At 41.8% G+C, this 20038-nt stretch overlaps 1 protein-coding gene across 3 annotated transcripts in view; it reads left to right on the top strand.

The window, feature by feature from the left end:
* The window catches only part of PLXND1 (plexin D1), a 245944-nt gene that overhangs the window by 70275 nt on the left and 155631 nt on the right, over nucleotides 1-20038 (top strand). For 2 of the 3 annotated variants that reach the window (XM_053295803.1, XM_053295804.1), the window contains exons 3-5: nucleotides 993-1124; nucleotides 3413-3513; nucleotides 8735-8864. In XM_053295803.1, the coding sequence (XP_053151778.1) occupies nucleotides 993-1124; nucleotides 3413-3513; nucleotides 8735-8864 (363 nt within the window). Of the gene's footprint in view, nucleotides 1-992; nucleotides 1125-2256; nucleotides 2390-3412; nucleotides 3514-8734; nucleotides 8865-20038 lie in introns of those variants that run through there. The other variant, XM_053295805.1, reaches the window with a different exon arrangement.

Here is a 20038-nt window from a genome sequence, read left to right as displayed (position 1 = left end):
CTGTATTCATTTAACAGACATTAAGGCTATTCCCACATTCGCTGCTGGGGTGGGGAGGGTGGCGGGAGAGGTACACCTAGGTAATTGTGGAGCCTGGTCCTAGAGGCCTTTGGAGGCCCTCCTTCTTTGCAAATTAAGCATCCTCATGCTTGGCCGCACAACCACACCATCCAGGACAGACTAAAGAAGATTTGGGGGGCCCCAGGGCTGTGGAGGCCCTGGACTTTGGCCCAGGAGTCCAGGGGTAAGAGCACCTCAGGGCAGCAGGGAGGAAGGGAAGGTTTGACCTACCTTCCCCCCAGACAATTTTCTTGCAAATCTTTGGCACGCCTACGCCCACCCACACAATCTGCACTGCTCCATGTGTGCGGATCATTGGAGGCCAGGAATTCTTTTCCCGGTCTCCAGGAATCCCACAATGTACCACACGACAAGTGTGGTACATTGGGGGATTCATCCAGGAGTCGGGGGCTCTTGGCCCTAGCACACACATGACCCCAGCACTGGGGTTAAAAGTAGGGTTAGGTGAGGCGGCAGTGCTGGGATCAGGCTCAATTCTGGCACTGCACACGAACAGCCTAGGCCAGACTGTGCTGCCCTAGCCTGGGTTAGGCTGCTCTGCTCATGAGAATAGCCTCATTGGATTTAATAGTTTCTGCAAAATCTGGTCAGTGTCGTTATTTGTTGTATTCCCTAAGACATGTCCTCTCTATAGAAATTTTTCAAGATGAGTTATTGTATCTCTCTAGTTAAATTGGTTCAGTTTCCTCTTTTCCAGAGATATTTAGCTTTCAGGAAATTTTTCCAGGCAAGTGTAAAGGGAAGCCCTCAACAATAGAAGCCCATGACCCAATCCTGCATTCTTATACTGCGTAAAAATAATATAGGAAAATGGATTAGTTTGATTGTCAGATTGTTCAAAAGAAGCTCCTCTTCTTCATCCACAAAACATACATGGTGGAGATCTTATGAAATGTTCTACTCCCTGGCAGATTAATCTGAATAGTTCTATGAAGATGATGAGCAAGGAGTCAGTTACCGTGGCTTATGGTGAGCCTGTTCACCCTGTCATGCAGTTTGATCCTTCAGACTCCAACTACTTGTATCTGATGACTTCCCACCAGGTAAGAGTATATCACAAACATACTATCTTAGTGTCATGAGTTGAGTTTAAGTAGGAAAGGTATGAAAATATTCTGGAGATCTATGGTGATGAAAAGATCCAGAGGTTTGATTCTAACCAGGAATCATGAATTTTTGACCAAGTCCTCTCTGTGTAATTTATAGTTTTAGGCTCTTCATGGCTAGGCAGGTGATGTCATAAGGCCTACTGTAAAATTTCTTAGAAATAAATGTTGTCAGAATAGTTGTCTGATTTAATACATTGATACTCTTGAACAGATCGTAAAAATGTTGGGATAAATTGCAGTCAGACATGTTTTAAATTTCTTGTTCTAGCTCTTGATGCAGATCTCATTGTTTATTATATTGAAGATAGTCTGATTCTTTAAAATTGTCAGTTCCTGCTGTACTTTTCATTCTGTTTGGATTTTCCTGGAAGCTGAAAGATAGTGGTATCTTTCTTTTGTTTGTTTGTTGAGCCCATCCAGTAAGAGCAAACAGGAAATTATTCTAAACATTGGAATTTCTAGTACAGTTTTGTTTGGACTTTAAAGTGGTCAATATTAGAGGTGGTTCTCAGTGCACAATTGATTGTATCTAACCAATTACATATCCCAGCTCACAAGAGATAACTGTTCAGCATCAAAAGGATTCTCTTGTTGTATAATTATTGCTTAACTGCTGTCTTTAAACTGTCTAGATGAAGAGAAACTAAGTTTGGCATGTGTGCTCAAGTATCAGTGTACTAACCTATATTCCATTTTAATCTGCTGAAGCAGATGTGCAACCAATAATTTTGTACTTGGTATTTAAAATCTCCAGCTGTAATTCCCTGCAGAATGCTTATTACCACTCTACAGAATTCTCACTAGATTCTTTTTGGGGTAATGTATCATGCCTTAACTGTACCTCATAAATATTTCAGATTGCAACAGTTTACCTAGTATAAGCCATATCATCTTGTCACCTGCACTAAATCTGCAAAGCATCAACTGACATAATTCATCGCTCTCTCTAGTTAAATTGATTCAGTTTCCACTTTTCCAGAGGTATTTAGTATTCAGGAAATTTGTCCAGGCAAATTTAAAGGAAGCTCTGAACAACAGAAGACTATGACCAAAGTTCTACTTAATCTAAAGAAGCCGGGACTATAGTCTGAAAGCACATGATCCATCAACCTTTTAGAAGCTCAATACATTTGGGCCTGGTCAGTGCCTGGATGAGAGACTTCCTGGGAATTCTTTGTATGCCAAGATGGGATATAAATGTAAGAAATAAACAAGAGGAAACTCTTACCTTTCAAAACATGACTTGCTGATTGTAAATTTATATCAGAATATTGCTCTGACTGAATAGTGAAGCTGCAATCTTGCCATCATCTTAAGGATGCCATTAAACAAAAATGGAAATAAATATAGAATTCCTCTTTTCACATATTCCTTTGTCCAAATCTTAATGTTTTGTAAGTAGACAACAGTGCCTATCTTTTCATTAAAAATGGATGTATTTTTCCCCTTTCCCATCTGAAGGCTTCAGGATGCATAACAGCACTTAGATAAAAATCATTTAAATAATGGGAGTGTAAAACATGTTACTGATACTGCCCTTTCTATCTCAAGACTCATCCACAAAAATTAAGCTTAAAAGCTTTTATCATATTTGCAAAGAGGTAAGAGCTCAAATTTTGGTGCGTTTCCAAGAAGTGGAAGCTTCACAACAAGTATAATGGATAAACCAAGCACATGTTTCTCCTTGTGCCTTTACTGCATGGATCTGGAGGTCGGAATAATTAAGAGTTTCCCCAGCTTCCATAAGCACTTAGGTAAGAAGGCTTTATCTTAGGTAGATTAGGACCAAGCAGTTCAGTATTTTATAGCTCAAAATCAGTAACTTGTACTGTGGCCCAAAATTGTGCCTTCTTTAAAATCTTTAAAATTCTTTAAAAATGGGACTTGCTTCATAAAAGGCCCCTGTAGTAGCCTCATCATATAGAAGCATTATTATACTGTACTTTGAGATTGTACTGAAAAGTGCCATCCCACCCACCCCCTTCAACATGTGTGTGTTAATATGCTGCCTGTTATCACATCTTGCTGAGTCCAATTCCAGGTGTAGGATATCCCATATCTCTAAGCGAAGATATGGTCACTATGGTGACAGTGGCTTAAATGGTATTGCAATAATGTTGATTAGATAGAAGCCTCCCTGTCCCCTATTATCAGATGAATACATCTCAGAAAGTTTGTTTCTTTAAAAATGATGATTACCTTGGGTTTTCTTTGTTATACAGATAGCTCGTGTGAAAGTAGCTGCCTGTGATAAATATACGGCATGTATAGAGTGCTTGGCTGCAGCTGATGCATACTGTGGATGGTGTACGTTGGAGACCAGGTGGAATATTTTTGTATACTACCAGCCTCTTAATTCAGACTACTCTGAGAAAAATATCATTGCCAAATACTATGGGGAAATTACCAGTCTTTTCAAATTCACTATTCTGCTTCTGCTCTTGTGATAATATTTATGTTTGTTGATACATATTCAGCAGGCAAATCTAGTTTTAACAGCATATTTGAAGCACTAATTTTCATGTCTAAGACCTAGACATTGAGAAAGCATTTGAGAATCATTTCATAAACAATTTGCACTTTTCATAAGCCTTATTTCAGAAGCATAATTGTTTATGAAAATGCAATTTATAAACAAATAAAACTATACATTCTACAGAAAAGCACTGAGATAACATTGGATTTGACGGAATTTTAAAAATAATCAAAAAACCAGTTCAATTTCTAAATAAAATCAGTACTGAAACACTGTGATCTATGTACTTTTCTGTTCTAAAATACATGTTCTTTGAAGAGAATTATAAAGGTGTTTTTTTAAACTTCATTTAAGTAGGTGATCAAAATAATTTTGGGAACATTTCTATAATAACATTGAATACCTGAGATTTAGAATGATAGAAAGATATTTCACAAAGAATTTTTAAGGAACAACATAACACTGGAGACTAAGTAGCTGAGCATACTATTTTTTGTTCAATAAACGTGGTCTACTGTAACCAACTATTGTTATTTCTTCCCTTGGGCTAGTATTTTTGGCCCATCTAGTTAAGCTCCAATTAAATAATTGTAGTGCTGTGCTTTTTTTCAAGTTGCCAGGAAGGAAACCTTGATATTCTCTTCCATTTGAAAAAGTTAAATTTCTAAACTGTAGATTTAGAAGATGTGAACCTATTGTTGGACAGAGACTTTGAAAGAAGAAACAAAACACAGGATATAGCTAATGATCCCAAGTGCTGGTGTAAGGTTGTTCCAGTGTTCTCGTACACTCAGCAGTAGTGCTGATTGAGCAAAGGGTGCAAGAAGGGATTTGGGCCAGCAATTGCCTCTCTAGGCTGCATCCTGTGGCAGTGAGAGTGGCCTGGAACAGTGTATGTCCACCACACCTTAACCTCCTTTTGAGTGGTAACCCTGGCAAACTACATTGAGTTAGATGGTTCAGTCCCACTTAGCAAACTTTGAGCCTTTTCTCACAATCAGGGGTGAGGGGAAGAAGTTTTGAAATGCTTACCTCCCCCACAGACGATCTCCTTTTCCATTGCTGGACAGTCGATCGCACGCCCAGATGACTGCCAGCTACTACTGGCCATGTGGAGGGTCGGGGGCTGGGATGTGTCTTCCCAGCCCCCAGAACTCCTATAACTCCACCACGAGAGTGTGGTGCATTATAGGGATCCTCCTGGCACTGGCCAGGAGGCTACTCACGTGTAGGTGCCACACGGAGCCATGCAGCACTGACACACGATCAATTGGCCTGGTTTCTGAGTGCCCTCATTATGCCCCAAACCCAGACTAAGAGACGGGCTCCCTAAGTGGGTTTGCTGCTGTGCCATCACCGGGAGCCATGCAGCTCCTAGCGGTTCACATATGACAGCAAAACCGGGCTGGGCTTCCTTAGCCTAGTTTTGCCTGCATGTGTGCCCAGCCCAGTTTTGCCTCCGTATGTGAATAGCCCCATTGGATCAAGTTACAGATGCAGAGGTGCAATACTTATCAGTTGCCTGTCTATCTGTTTTTGAAACAATATAGTTAGTAAATTCTGTAGTGTCATCTGTACCTATAGTTAGATATGGTCATCATTCACCAGTGTCACTTAATCATTCTTATCTGTTGGACATCATCATTCACCAGTGTCACTTAATCATTCTTATCTGTTGGACAGAGACTTTGAAAGAAGAAACACACAGCAGCTCATAGGATACAGTTAATTATCCCAAGTGCTGGTGTAAGGGTATACTAGTGTTCTTGTGCACTCATAGGATACTCATAGGATCTTGTGCACTCATAGGATAGTTAAAAGGTCAGACAGGCACCTTTTAAAGTGATTGATTGATTGATTGATTAAGTCCCGTCAAGTCAGTGTCGACTCTTAGCGACCACATAGATTCTCTCCAAGATTATCTGTCTTCAACTTGGCCTTTAAGGTCTCTCATTGGTGCATTCATTGCTGTCGTAATCGAGTCCTTCCACCTTGCTGCTAGCCGTCCTCTTCTTCTCTTTCCCAGCATTATGGGCTTCTCAAGGGAGCTGGATCTTCGCATAATGTGTCCAAAGTATGATAGTTTGAGCCTGGTCATTTGTGTCATGAATGAAAATTCTAGATTGATCTTTGTTTTCCTGGCTGTCCATGGTATCCTCAAAAGTCTTCTCTAGCACCAAAGTTCAAAAGCATCAGTGCTTTTTCTGTCTTGCTTCTTCATCCTTTCCCTCTTCATCCTTGTCTCCTTTCCCTCTTTTCTCCTTTTCTTCTTTTTCTCCTTTTCTTCTTCATCCTTTTAAAGTAGTGGGTTTTAAAAATATTTACCAGGGAGGATACCAACTCTCTATTCATCCCAGCACAATGGCTGACACCCAGACTACAATCTGGAGGCTCACAATCTTACAAAACATAAAAAATAAAGAAGAAGATACCTGGGGTGGCAGGTGCATGGATAAACGACCACTGGAAAAAACACTGGCCAAAGTCCAGACTAATGCTGCCCCGGTGCTTTGAGGGAATGTAATTTTCATTGATCTTCCCTTTCCTCCGGTGGCTCCCAAAAATACATTCCTGAGGACCTCAGAAGGAAGGGATTGATGAAAACCACCCCTCCCTGGTAACACCTGGGCATCATCACTGTGCCAGTGCTTTAGATACTGGCCTGTATTTTTTCCAGGGAGGCTGTTTATTGTTGCCTCCCCTGTGGCTTTTACTTTTTAAAGGATTATGAGCCTTTTGGGGTCAGGAAAGTATCTTAGGCTTTTTGCTATATAAACTGCTCTGTGGTTTTTTGTTTATTTGTTTGAAAAACGGTATATACATATTTGTAATAAGAATAACAGTAATAATTCCATTTTCTTGATCTTTTCTTTTCAATCACATTTCTTTTAAAAACAAAATTCATTCTCACTTTTCCCCATGGATCTGTGCAGGTCACCTTCAAAAGGTGCAGAGTTTGTGGGGGTAAAGTTCCTACATCTAACACAAAACCTTTCTCCTTTGCTTTGTTAACTTTTGTAAGGAGCATAACATGGAGTGTGGTTCCCCACTCCGACCCCCATCAAAAAATCGCCAAAAAGATCCAAAGAAATCACTCTTCTAGACTTTGCATTGTATCCTGGAGCCCTAGGTTGTGGGATGTGTTATGTGAGTTTAAAAACTCCTCCCTGCTTCACTTAAGAAGGCTGTTTCAAGAGGAAGGAAAGGTGTGTGTGGGGGGGGTGCTTTCCCTTTTCCATACTCTAGAACAGGGCTCCCCAGCCACAGTGACCAATAGTTAGGAATGATGGGAGTTGTAGTCCAGCAGTGGCCAGAGGACTGAAGTTGTGCAGCCCTACTTTAGAACCACCCTTGCTGATACCCTCATAGCTGAGCTGACTGACTAACAATGTATAGTACAGCAGGAAAAGACCTCAAGGGAACAGGAAAAGAAAAATGTGTCCTTTCCCCCTTCTCTACCTCCTGAAACTGGTTGAGGGTTATATTAGGATTTGGATTTTGCTGGCCCCAGGTTAATAACCACAACCTCTCCTGAGACTAGAGCTTTTTCCACAGTGGCTCAAGTCCTTATTGCATCTTTCTTGCACATTGTCATTGCATGATCACACTGTTATGCTCTTCAGAGCATGATGGTTAGAATTTTCATCACTCTCTTGAGGGGAGAGCAGGAAGCACTGAATCCCTAGCTGAAGCAAGATGGGACTGTAGCTCAGTGGTGGGGCATCTGCTTTGTGTCAAGAAGATAACAGATTCAGTCCTTGGCATCTCCATGTAGGGTTGGGAAAGACTGCTTCATGAAAGCTTGAAAAGCTGCTGCCAGTCAGTGCGGAGCTAGATGGAAACAATGATCTGATTCAGAATAGAACACTTTCCTGTGTTCAAAGTCTAATATGTCCTGTATATTGCTCCGAGAAGGTGCAGAACCCATTTTTGTGACTGCACAGATGGCTTCTGAAAGAACATCAGTTATAAGTCAAAAACCTGTCTTTTTCTCTTTTCTTCTTTCTCTCTCTTTTTGGTTAGAGCACACCTGAGTGTTGTTTTTTAAATGGATCACAATCGGATTAGGCTCACCCACTTTCACATGGGGCATTTCAAATTTAGTGGGGAAACTGCCATCACGTTGCTACATCAGACATAATTCTGAATACTGATGAAAAGACTCTGCACCTCTTTCAAAAACAAGGACCTTTCCTGACGCAACCATCATTTTCTTTTAGATTTAGAGTATAGAATAGCAGCATAAAGCTAAACAGTAAGACTTCATAAGGATACAGGCCAGAACATAGTAAAGATAACCAAAGCGGAACAATCCATTTCCTTTACTAGAACAAGATATTTATTTTAAAGAATTTGAGATAAAAAGAAGCAGACCATTTGAAACAAAAGAAGAAAATTGCATAGCTAGCTGATGCACTCTCTCTCTCTGAGTTCAAAAGCTTAATTTTTGTTTCCATGAGTTTGAGACAATTTTTCCACATCAAATCTAGAAAAGAATGTGTGGGGAAAGTATAGGAAAGGCGTATTGCATGAAGTGCAGTATTGTATGAACTGCAATTTCTGCCTCTTCTGCACTTTGTTGAAATTAACATGCTCATATTTTTATGGGGTTCATGCTAATCATATGAAATGATCTTGATAAAGTGATGAACATGAGGAGAACTGGAATGTTTTGATAAAATTGGCTGACATGCAGCTCAGCCTTACAAGGGTGGAGGAAGAGCTCCGTCCTCACAAGGAGCCAGTAAATTAGCTGCGCACAAGGATAGGCTTACAGCCCAATGTGGACAAAGCAGGATGGGGAAGCATTTTTTACTTTTCTCCCCTCCCTACAAAAGCCATGTTCTCTGCCAAAGAAAAGGGCTTTTGCGGGAGGAGAGAAAAGTGGAAATTGCTTCCCCATCCTGCTTTGTCCACATTGGGCTGCAAGCCAGTCCTTGTGCACAGCTAATTTACTGGCTGCTTGTGAGGATGGAGCTCTTGCTCTACCCTCATAAGGCTTCACTGCATGTCAGTACTATTCATAATTTTGAAGGTCTCATGCCAGAAATGTTTTTAATTATTTTAGGTGTTCCCTGCAGCATGAATGTGCTCATTCTGATGAGTCCAATTTCTGGATAAGCGCAAGTGAGGGAGTCCAGCAGTGCCCCTCAATGACAATATTACCCTCAGAAATAAGCATTGACAAGGAGAACCAGGTATGTTAAATGAGATAGCTTCTTAAGCACTGGAATTTAGCAATTCAAGCAGTTTTCACACTTTTTACTCCATGAAGCTGCAAATTCATTCAAAATATTTAACCTTATAAACCAAGTCAAGTGATTGAGGGTATCTCTCCAAATAGAAGAAGTCAGACTATAAAAGCTCTCCTTATTCTTCGAGCTTTATTTGGTCCTCCAAGGAGTAGATGGCTTAAGACACCATTCAAGGCCATCTTTGTACAAGAAAGATGGCATATATAAGGCAACAGCTGAGAGAACCATCCAAAGCCTAACTTGGCTTCAGATAAGCTTAAAACTTGACCCCAAAACTAACTGGTAAAAAATGGAACTAGAACATTTAAAAATTCAGCTAAGAAATTGAAAAGTTTTGTTTTTTTACAATCTTCAGAATGCTCTTACATTTCTCCTTTTTTGCAACCTTTCCTTTTTGCCAAATCATTTTTCAAGATTTCCTTTTTGGTGAAAAAAATATTGATCTGGATCGAGATCTGTCGAGATCCATAAGAATGGGGTAATGTGCCTGCGCAGGACCCACTCGGTAACATGCCACAGTTCATTGCAGCAACCAAGCCCTGCCTACACGCCTTCAGTGTGCTGTTTAAAGGTGGACAGGGCGCCATGTACTTCCGTTCTTGGACGATCACCGTTGCGTGCAGTCCTCAGGCTGTCGCTCCTTGTCGGACTAGTTGTTCTTGAGAGTTTATCTGTGTGTGGGGTGGGAGGTGGACTGATTAGTGGCTTTGACTAGGAATGGAATTTTTTCAACTACTCTGGTGTCATCTGTATATTGGAGCAGCTTCCAAAATTTGCTGGCGTTAATTGGACTATTTGGAATGGACTTTTAATGATGATTTGGATCATGCTGAGATGGCTGAGGAGAAGTGGACCTTCAAGAGATGCACTGGCTGTAACTCCAAGCTCCCTTCAAAGGACCTTCATGACTTGTGTTTAATCTGTTTGGGAGAAAAACACGGCATCTCCTCCTGCAAGATTTGCCTGTCTTTCTCAAAAAAATGATTAAAAACTGGGCTTTACGGCTTCACGATACCATTTATGACGAGGTGCTAAGTCCCTCACCCCTCCCTTCAGCTTCAGCATCGGCTGCAAAGACGTCTACATCAACCCAGAAAACTCCTCCTGCAAAACAACCTTAAACTCTGAGCATGTTAGCATTGTACCACAATGTGGAATTCTCTGCCCCAAGATGTGGTGAAAGCCAACAACCTATATTGCTTTAAGAGGGGTTTGGATAACTTCATGGAGGAGAGGTCTATCATCGGCTACTTGTCAGAGGGCTATAGGCCACCTCCAGCCTCAAAGGCAGGATGCTTCTGAGTACCAATTGCAGGGGAGTAATAGCAGGAGAGAGAGCATGCCCTCAACTCCTGCCTGTAGGCTTCCAGGAGCATCTGGTAGGCCGCTGTGTGAAACAGGATGCTGGACTAGATGGGCCTTCGGCCTGATTCAGCAGGGCTGTTCTTATGTTCTTATGTACTGAATCCCAAAGCTTTCGTCAAAGTCTACGCATTCAACATCGGAGGGATTGAAAACTAAAAGAAGACATTCAGAGGATCCTCAGCACCCCCACAGATCAAAGAAGCCCAAGATGGTGGACCTCACAAAAGAAAGGATACAGTCTCCTTCAAATCTGCAGATGCTCGAAAGTGACCGACAGCCTTCGACATAGAAGGAACCAGATCCAGTGACTGTAGAGTCTATGTCGAATGTGTGTCGATGCCTAGACCCACGACATCGAAGATCCGATCTCTATCGCCAGCACCAACACCGTTAGATTCTCCACTGGCATCAACACCGGAAGCTCGACATCGAGAGGTACCCTCGCTACTGACACAAGCTCCTACAAGTCGACATTGAGAAGTGCTGTCGGTGTTGACACATGCTACTTCGATGCCCATAACTCGACCTCCTATTTCAGCCCTGAATACGCCTGTGTTGTCGGCATTGAGACTGGTGACCCTTCAGTGTCCGGCTGACATACCGAACAACATTGAGGAGGAGGGTGATAGGGAGGTGGCCCTATATACAGTAACTGCTCACACCTTGCTGTCTAAAATAGCCCTTGAAAGTCGACGCTGAGGGGTTGCTCCAACTAGTCTAAAATATAGTTGGAGCAACCTCTCAGCGTCGACTTTCAAGGGCTTCGCACAAACATCAGAAATGGGGATGCCAAGGGAACTGGTCATTAAACACTTGGTCCCGCTTACAGCTGCTCACCTAGCGACTTCACCATGACATACCTGCAGCTTTGCTTACTCATCTGCAGTGGGGCTTTGGCATAGTTGGGGATGGTATCCCCTGGGTTACCTTATAATTTCCAGGAGAGTCAGTCTTGGGGCCATTCGCAGGCTCCCATTCAGACAGTGAACTAGGAGATGAAAGCATATCATCAGCACGTGCGTGATATGGCAAAAGCACTGGGTCTCGACCTGAAATCAGAAATGTCTACCATCGATGACCCTATGTATAATTTTATGGTTAGGTCAGAAGCTACTCAACCTGCAGCCCTTCCTGTGCTCCCAGTCATCACGATAGTGGCTCAATGTGCATGGGAGGTGATCCACACATCCACCCCCACTTCTAAAAGACTGGAAAGCCTGTACATGGTGCAGACTAAGGACAACGAATATATCCTGAAACACCCAGCACCCAATTCATTAGTAATTGACTATTCCACGTCTTCTAGTTCAAAATTTGGATACAGACACACGACCCCGGCAGATAAAGAGGGGAGGAAATTGGACATCCTAGGTAGGAAGATTTACTCCACCTTCTGCCTATCGGTCAAGATCGCAAATTATTTTGCCTGTACAGCAAGATATACACACAGGCTGTGGAGACGTACATAATTCCATGGAAGTCTTCTCCCCTGAGGAATTTAAAAAAAAGTTTCAAGAAACCCTGCATAAGTCAGCATCACTTACCAGGCAACAGTAGAGTACGGCCAAACATTTGGCCGAGTCAGAGTCTAGTTCCTTGACGGCAGCAATCTCCCTACAGTGACATGCATGGCTCTGCTCCACTCATCTGCATGGAATATGAAGGAGCAAATTGAAGGCTTACTTTTCGACCAGAAAGGGTTATTCAGTGAGATTATAGACTCTTCTATGGAGCAGATGAAAAAGTCTAAATTCACAGGCTTTTACCTCTACACCTACCTCCTCCTATGACTCCAAATACCACTGGTATTCCAGACAGAAAACCACGTACAAACATCAAGAACGGCATGATTTTAGGAGGCAATATCAACCCTACAAGCTCCCTTTCCAGGGCAAAGGAAAATATACTCAAGCCCAACATACTAAACAACCGGAGTCTCAGAAGCACCTTTGAGGCTCAAGACTGCCCATTGCTTCACCTGGAACTTCCTTCCATTCCACCATCAGAGGCCATAACACCTTGGCAAGTGAGAGACAACACCTCTCTCACACACTCTGTTCCCCTGCCAGCGACCAGCATCAGGCTAGCACGCCATGCCCCTGCATGGCACCATAACATTGAACTGCTGGGTCCTGAAGACCATATCCTCAGTCTATGCAATAGAGTTCAGAACAACCCGAAATTTACAGGGATGTGGTTTACACAACCCTCCAAGGCGTTATTGGAAGAAGTGAAGGAGCTCCTAGTCAAGGGGGCTATTACTCCAGTACAATGTGTGTACAGACGGGAGGACTTCTACTCCCGATACTTCTAGATCCCAAAAAGGGATGGCGGCATATGGCTGATTATGGATCTATGCCTCCTGAACAAATTCATCCATGTGAGAAAGTTCTCACATGATGGCATTACAATATATTCTACCTCTTCTATATCAGGACAACTGGCATGTGACACTAGATCTCAAGGACACGTATTTCCATATTGGCATCAGGGAACAACACAGAAAGTATCTCAGGTTCGCCATGGGAAGTCAAGTGTACCAGTACACAGTCTTACCCTTCAGATTTGCCACTTCCCACAGGGTATTTACGAAATGTATGGCAGCGGTGGTGGCGAACCTTTGGACACAGGGTATATCAGCCCATCCTTACCTGTACGACTGGCTTCTGACTTCCAAGGACAAAGAAGAATAACTTTCGCAAACACAATATGTACTGTCTCTTCTCCAGGACTTGGGGATCCAAGTCAATTGGGAAAAGTCCAAACTGCAGCCAGTTCCAACAATCAATTACATTGGAGCAGTTCTGGATACAAGGGCCAAAAAGGCCCTTTTTTCTTACCTCAAGAATGTTTCGAGTGCATCTAGGACTTGGTGCTCCATGTCCAGCAACATCCGTCTCAGCCTGCTCGACTCATTCAGAGACTGTTAGGTCTGATGGCATCCTGCAACACAGTGGTGAGATATGCTTGATTGATAATGTGAAAACTGCAACTGTGGTTTCTGTCAGTCTTCCACGTGAATGTAGACCCACAGTCCTTATGTCTAGTGATCCCTGTTCAAATTCTGCGCTCACTTACCTGGCGGTCATGGAGCAGGAATCTACTGGAAGGGGTTCCTTTTCTAATGGGGTTGTTTTTAGCAAAAGGCGGTATATAAATCTAACAATAAAATAAATAAATAATGACGACTCCCTCTATCTGGTTCATATTGGACACTTCACTCCTGGGCTGGGAGGCCCATTGTGGGACTCACCAAATATGGGGCAAGTGGACTCTTCAACAAAAACAACTACACATCAACTTCCTGGAGCTTCTAGCTGTCTTCAAAGCGATGAAAGCCTTCCTACCCATTCTATAGGGCAAAGTGGTGCGGGTGCAATTGGACAATACTACAGCCCTGGCCTACATCAGCTGCCAAGAAGGCACTGTATCTTGAAGTCTTTGTGCTCTCAGCCTACAGTTATGGCATTGGTGCATCCGGCATCAAGTTTATCCATTAGCCATGCACATAAAGGGCCTAGACAACATCTTAGCAGACTATTTGAGTCAGATTTTCCCTCAGCAACAACAACACGAATGGGAAACCAAAACGAAGTGCATCACACCACTCTTTCAAAATGGATGCGACCAACCATAGATCTGTTTGCCACTTCAGAGAACAAGAAGTGTAACCAATTTTGCTCCAGAGTGGAACACAACCCACGATCTCTGAGAAACGCCTTCCAGCTGGACTGGCAGCAGGAAATCCCTTATATGTTTCCACCTCGACCACTGATCAGCCAAGTGGTCACTCATCTTCTAAAGGCTCCTACATCCTGAATCCCGGTGACTTCATGGTGGGAAAGGCAACCATGGTTTCCACAGCTACTCAGACTATCGAGGAACCATTACCAAAGGCTACCGTAGATATGGGATCTCTTAACTCTGGACAAAGGCAATGTACTGCATCCAGATGTTCTGATGTTCCGCCTAACAGCATGGTGGATCAACTCCTGAACAAGATCCTTCAATGCATTCCTTGGATGTACGAAGGGCACTGTTGTACTACCTTCACCGTACTAAGGATCTCAGGTCCACCAAATGTTTGTAGCCTACAAAGGCTCCTTGAAGGGCTCCTGTATTTCTAGACTGAGAATGGCTGGTAGAACTCATCCTACTGACCTACAAGCAACAGAATGTTCAGCTGCCAGAAGCAATCAAGGCCCACTCTACCCGTGCCTACACTTCTTCAGCTGCATACCTATCCGGGGTAACCTTCATGGACATATGTAAAGCAGCAACTTGCTCTACTGAGTTACCCTTCATCAAGCATTATGCCATAGATATGCGCTCTGCTGCGGAGGTGAGCTTCGGGAGAAGCATTTTGAAGCAGGTGTTACCACAGCTACTACTGCACCCTCCTCCTCTGGGGAACTAGATAAACACCCGTTCTTAGCGAACTTGAGGGATCTTGATCCAGATAAGCAGGTTGCTCACCTGTAACTAGTGATCTGGTAAAGATCCGTCAATATTCATAAGACCCTCCTGGACCACCCTTCTGCAGTAGTGCTACATTATGTGTGTATTGAGTGTGCAAGCTATTCTCCTTTGATGATAAACTCACATTATTCCAGATGATCATCCTCCATGGTGGTCATCCAAGAAATGAAGAACATGGCGCCCAGCCAGCCTTTAAATAGCATGCTGAAGGTATGCTTCAAGACAGGGCTTGGTTGCCTCGACGAGCTGTGGCATGTTACTGAGTGGGTCCTGCGCGGGCGCATTACCCCATTCTTATGGATGTTGATGGATCTCTACCACATCAATAGTTACAGGTGAACAACCTGTTTATATGATGATAACTGGTTCAGCTTCTTCATATAATCATGAGCTTTTTAAAATAGATTGTTTTTCAGTTCAAGGACAAACTGCACATCACATTAAATAGGTATTTGCATATCCATCTTTTTTTCTTTCAAATAACTGCCACAGGAATGTGCAATACAGATCAGGACCATAGGAGTGGGATCCAGCCCTCCTTGTTCTGTTTTCCCATTGAAAATCATCTCAAAGTTGCTATTTGCTCCGGGAAGAAAACTGTTGTTGGCCTCATTAGCACCTTCCTTTCAGGGCAAGTAGCCACTTTAGGGTGGGGAAAGGTTTCATAGGGAAAACAGTAAAGGGGGAAAGAGCTAACTACCCCCACTGTGGCATGCTTCTGACCCCCCTTGCTATTTAAATAAAAAGAAGGAAGATGGAAAAGTAAGCATGCATTTGACGCCATTTCTAGTTTTGGTCAGAGATGTCAGTTTATTAAATAAAGGGCAGTTAAAAAGGAAAATCAAACCAAATTCAGGAAGATAAACCTCGTATGCCAGTCACTGAAAATCTCAAGTATCATTTAGTGACTCAAGATAAGTAGTGTGATACCTTTCATTGAACCAAATTTTGTGTGTGCTTTAAGTCTTACAGAGCTCTTTTTCTTTTGACGGAAGGAGAGTACTGTGAGGCTGAAAAGCCTTTGAGATTGAGTAAGTGAGTGTGTGTGTGTGTGTGTGTGTGTGTGTGTGTGTGTGTGTGATTCATAACTTATAGGTTATAAAAATATAAGGAACAAATAATACATGATTAAGCATATGATGGTGCAATTCTTTAGGATCAGAATGACAACATTACTTATGTGTGTTATAGGCCAAATAACAGATAGTTGAGCCAGAATATCTGGGTGAGAATAGTTCATTTAGGAAATCACTGTCTGAATGTACAGTTTTTTCCAGCATTGAATCCTCAAAAGTCATGAATTTATTTGTGTTTATAGACACTGGAACATTATCTGAGCTTCTCCAAATTTTCATGGGAGTTGTTCTGGACATGGTTTGGGTGTCAAAGCTGGAGACCTTCACTGTTTGCCAGTACACTGCAGAAAGGTTTTGTTTGACTTCCAGAATTAAAGTCTTCTCTGAGGATAGAGGATTAGCTTCATGTAAGAGTCAGAAAAGAGCTAGACTATTTTCTTTAGAAACTGGCATCCCTGGGGCTACTAAGGCAGCACATTAGTAAACCAACAAAATATGTTCATTAGAAGCTTCTCTTCTAGGACTGGAGAACAATTTTGTTTTGGCTCTTCAGGTGAAACTCACTGGAAAGAGATCATGTTAGTCACTTCACATATTTGTGTTGTCCTTCCATGTTTGAATTCCTGGAGTAGTTTGTTTGGTTTTTTACACTTTTATAATTCCCTTCATCCTTAGACCCCAGGAGGAGTCTTTCCTCAGTAAAACAGAAAGCTCTTGTGTTTGTTGTACAAGTGGACTGGGATAAACTAAACTCTGTGACTTCTTTGCATACTGATATAACTATATTATTTGTAATTCTTTCATTTGGTTTCAATAGATAACCCCCCACTGGAATGCTCCAGCACTAGGACAGGTTGCCCGGCACTGCTGCATTCCATTCCCTCTGTTCCAACTATGGCAAAGCTCCATTTTCACTCCTGGGAATAGTGTCTTCTTCCATAGTGTGTTCAGTTCTCCGTTCTCCTTCTTCACTGCTTATTACAACTCTCAGAGGAGTATTGCAGAAGAGTCCTTTGTCTCCTACTTCCAAGTTTCGTGTGTGTGTGTGTGAGGTGGGGCGGGGGCAGATAAAATTTATTATTTGTATTTGGTGTTTGTACTGTATACTACCTTAAGTATTTTTTTAGGGGGGTGACCTTAAACTAGCTAGCTAACAAATTTGCTAAATAAAAATAATTTGAAATTAACTTTTTTGTAAACCCAGCACAAAATGCTTCTTCTTAATTTCCTTTTCCAAATATCAGATTAGAAATGACAGTAAACCTAAACATACATTTGAAGTTAATTGCTCTGTTCATCTGTATCACCAAAGAGACAAAAAGTGCTGTGACATTTCTCAGGCTAACTGGTTTATTGTGGCATGAAGCTTTATTGTGGCATGAAGCATGAAAAGCACTGAAAAGGTGGAGTGTGTGTGTGTGTGTGTGTGTGTGTATTCAGATGCTGCTTCATCAGGTGTACATAGCTATTGTGTTCTCTGTCTATCTGAAGCATGTGATCAAAGAGCCTATTGCCTGCTAAATTTGAGTCACAAGTAATTTGGCAGAATGATCCTGTGCACAGCTACTCAGAAATAAATCACAGAGTCTTGATTCCAAAGAATGCATACAAAGTGACATCATGACTAAAGGCTGCATGCATGCTTCTAACAGGGCATACGCAACATCTGTACCCCATTCTTGCAAGCATGGGCACTCTTGGGCAAGAGCACACTATTTCTTGGTTCTCTTCCCACACTCTGGAAGTGCTCTGTTAAAGCAGAAACAAATCCCTTAGAGCAGAGATATGGATTTTCTAGAAAACTTTGAATTGAAATTTTACTCATTTACATAAAATCTGCATTATTTTTTCCTCAGAAAAATTTCCTGTGCACACTGTCCTACTGCCCTAACTAGATTGTGATCTGATTTGTCATGTTGTTTGATTTATTTATCTAGGTTTTGTTTTGATATAATAATTTCCCATCCTGTATCTCTAATTTTTTTCAAGTAGCCAGTAGTTGAATTGAAATAAGACCATAAGAAAAGTCCTGCTGGATCCAGGTCCAAGGCCTATCTAGTCCTGCATCCTGTTTCACACCGTGTCCCACCAGATGCCTCTAGGAAGCCCACAGGCAAGAGCTGAGGGCGTGCCTGCTCTTCTTACTCCCCTGCAACTGGTATTTAGAGGCATCTGATGCTGGAGGTGGCCTATAGCCCTCATACTAGTAGCCATTGATAGACCTGTCCTCCATTAATTTATCTAAACCCCTCTTAAAGCCATGCTGTTGGCTAACAGGCTTTTGGCTGTCACCACATCTCATGGCAAATAATTCCATAGGTTGATTATGCATTGTGTGAAAAAGTGCATCCTTTTGTTGGTCCTAAATTTCTTGGCAATCAGTTTCTTGGGATGACCCCTGGTTCTAGTGAATTGATCATATTTGATATGATCAATAAAAGCACTTAATATGGTTTAAATGTTATACTGAAATAAATTCAAAGCATTTGGTGGAAAGATTTCAAAACAAAACAGTAAGAAATATATGTACTTTCTCAGAAACTTCAAACAAATAATTATCTAAAAAACCTTAGTTATAACTTGGAAATTGCCAGATGATTAATATTGCATTGGTATCTATCCATTCATTGTTACTAGTGAATTTTATTAAACAGTGATCAACATCTGTATTAGGATTGTGCGTGTGCAACAGTGAGGGTTCCAGACTACTGCTACACTGACATTTGAGCAGGAGAAGAGATTGTTATCTCTGATCTCACCTTCCCTCTGAAATATGTCACCAAAATATGTCCCTGTAGGTTGAACGACCCTCAGGAACATAGTTTAGTGATGCATAGTGTAATTGGCAGCAATAACTCCTTCGGCCATTCAAGTCACAGCAAGTGGCAGTTTGGACCTGCAGCATGTGTGCAGTGCTAGTCTGGATGTTGGCCAATAATTTTTTAGAAATGGAAGATTTTCCACGGATAAATAAAGTATGGGAGGAAATTTCAGAACATTTTCCACCCCACATTTCTGCCTGAGGTTCAAAGATGTGTTTCTGCTGTCACAGAGTACTTTTAAAGTGCTGAAAAATAGTTGTAGTCTTGAGCAAGAGCACTCACACCAGAATCATGGGGGCTCGCTCTCTCTCTCTCTCTCTCTCTCTCTCTCTCTCTCTCTCTCTCTCTCTCTCTGTGTGTGTGTGTGTGTGTGTGTGTTTATTTAATTCAATTTCTATACCGCCCTTCCAAAAATGGCTCAGGGCGGTTTACAAAGACCATTTACAAAGACTGTAGAAAGACTGCAGTCAGGGAGCACTGACATAATATGCTTCCATTAGCCCACTTTTCAGAAGACATGCTGTCTATTTTTACATCAACTGTAGACTCTGAACAGTTATGTAATTTATATAGAAGCAGAGGGGTCAGAAAGGCGTGCGTTCATGGCCTTATACATAAATATTGGTTTGGTGTCTTCTTCAAAACAATCAAGATGCCAGCTTTCACTTAAAAACAGAAAACTTTCTAATCCTCATGAAATCATATTAAAATATAGGAGCACTTTTTACAGAAGGAACAAGAGTAGGTCTGTGTAGAACATATTTATTATTCCATGTTCCCTATCCTTCTCCATACTCCTATTTTCTAGTTTCCTAGCATATGCCATAGGAATTTACTCCTGCAATCCAGTCTGTGTTTAAAATGTCTAAATTCAGCAGAATTCCATTTTGTGACTAAAAAGATTCAGATTCAATATTTCTGTGCAGAGATATGGCCTAGGTTTGAATTGGAAAGTTTTCTGGAAAGTTTACCAAAAATTCTCCCATTTGCATAAAATGTGCATTATTATTTTTCCTCAAAACCAATAGATATTTTCCTGATGTCCTACATAGATTATGATCTGATTTGGCATGTTATTTGACCTACTTATACAATTTTTAAAAAATTATGAATTTTATGAAACAATACTGGACATCTGGACTAACATTTTGCACATGCAACAGTGTGAGTTCCAGACTACCACTGTGCTGTTGTGTCCATAGGGAAACAGGTGGTTTGTGCCAGTTTTCCCTTCTCTGAAGCCCACAGTGAGTCATCAAAATATGTCCCTCAGGGTCACACAACCCTCAGGGACATATTTTGGTGACACACAGTGGGCCCAGACTACCACTGCAACAGCCGTAATCTGGAACTTGCACTACTTCACATGGACAAT

Source organism: Hemicordylus capensis, chromosome 2 (assembly GCF_027244095.1).
Source record: "Hemicordylus capensis ecotype Gifberg chromosome 2, rHemCap1.1.pri, whole genome shotgun sequence".
Classification (NCBI taxonomy): domain Eukaryota; kingdom Metazoa; phylum Chordata; class Lepidosauria; order Squamata; family Cordylidae; genus Hemicordylus; species Hemicordylus capensis.
Note: the sequence above shows the minus strand (reverse complement) of the source record. Positions and strands in the feature narration are given on the sequence as shown.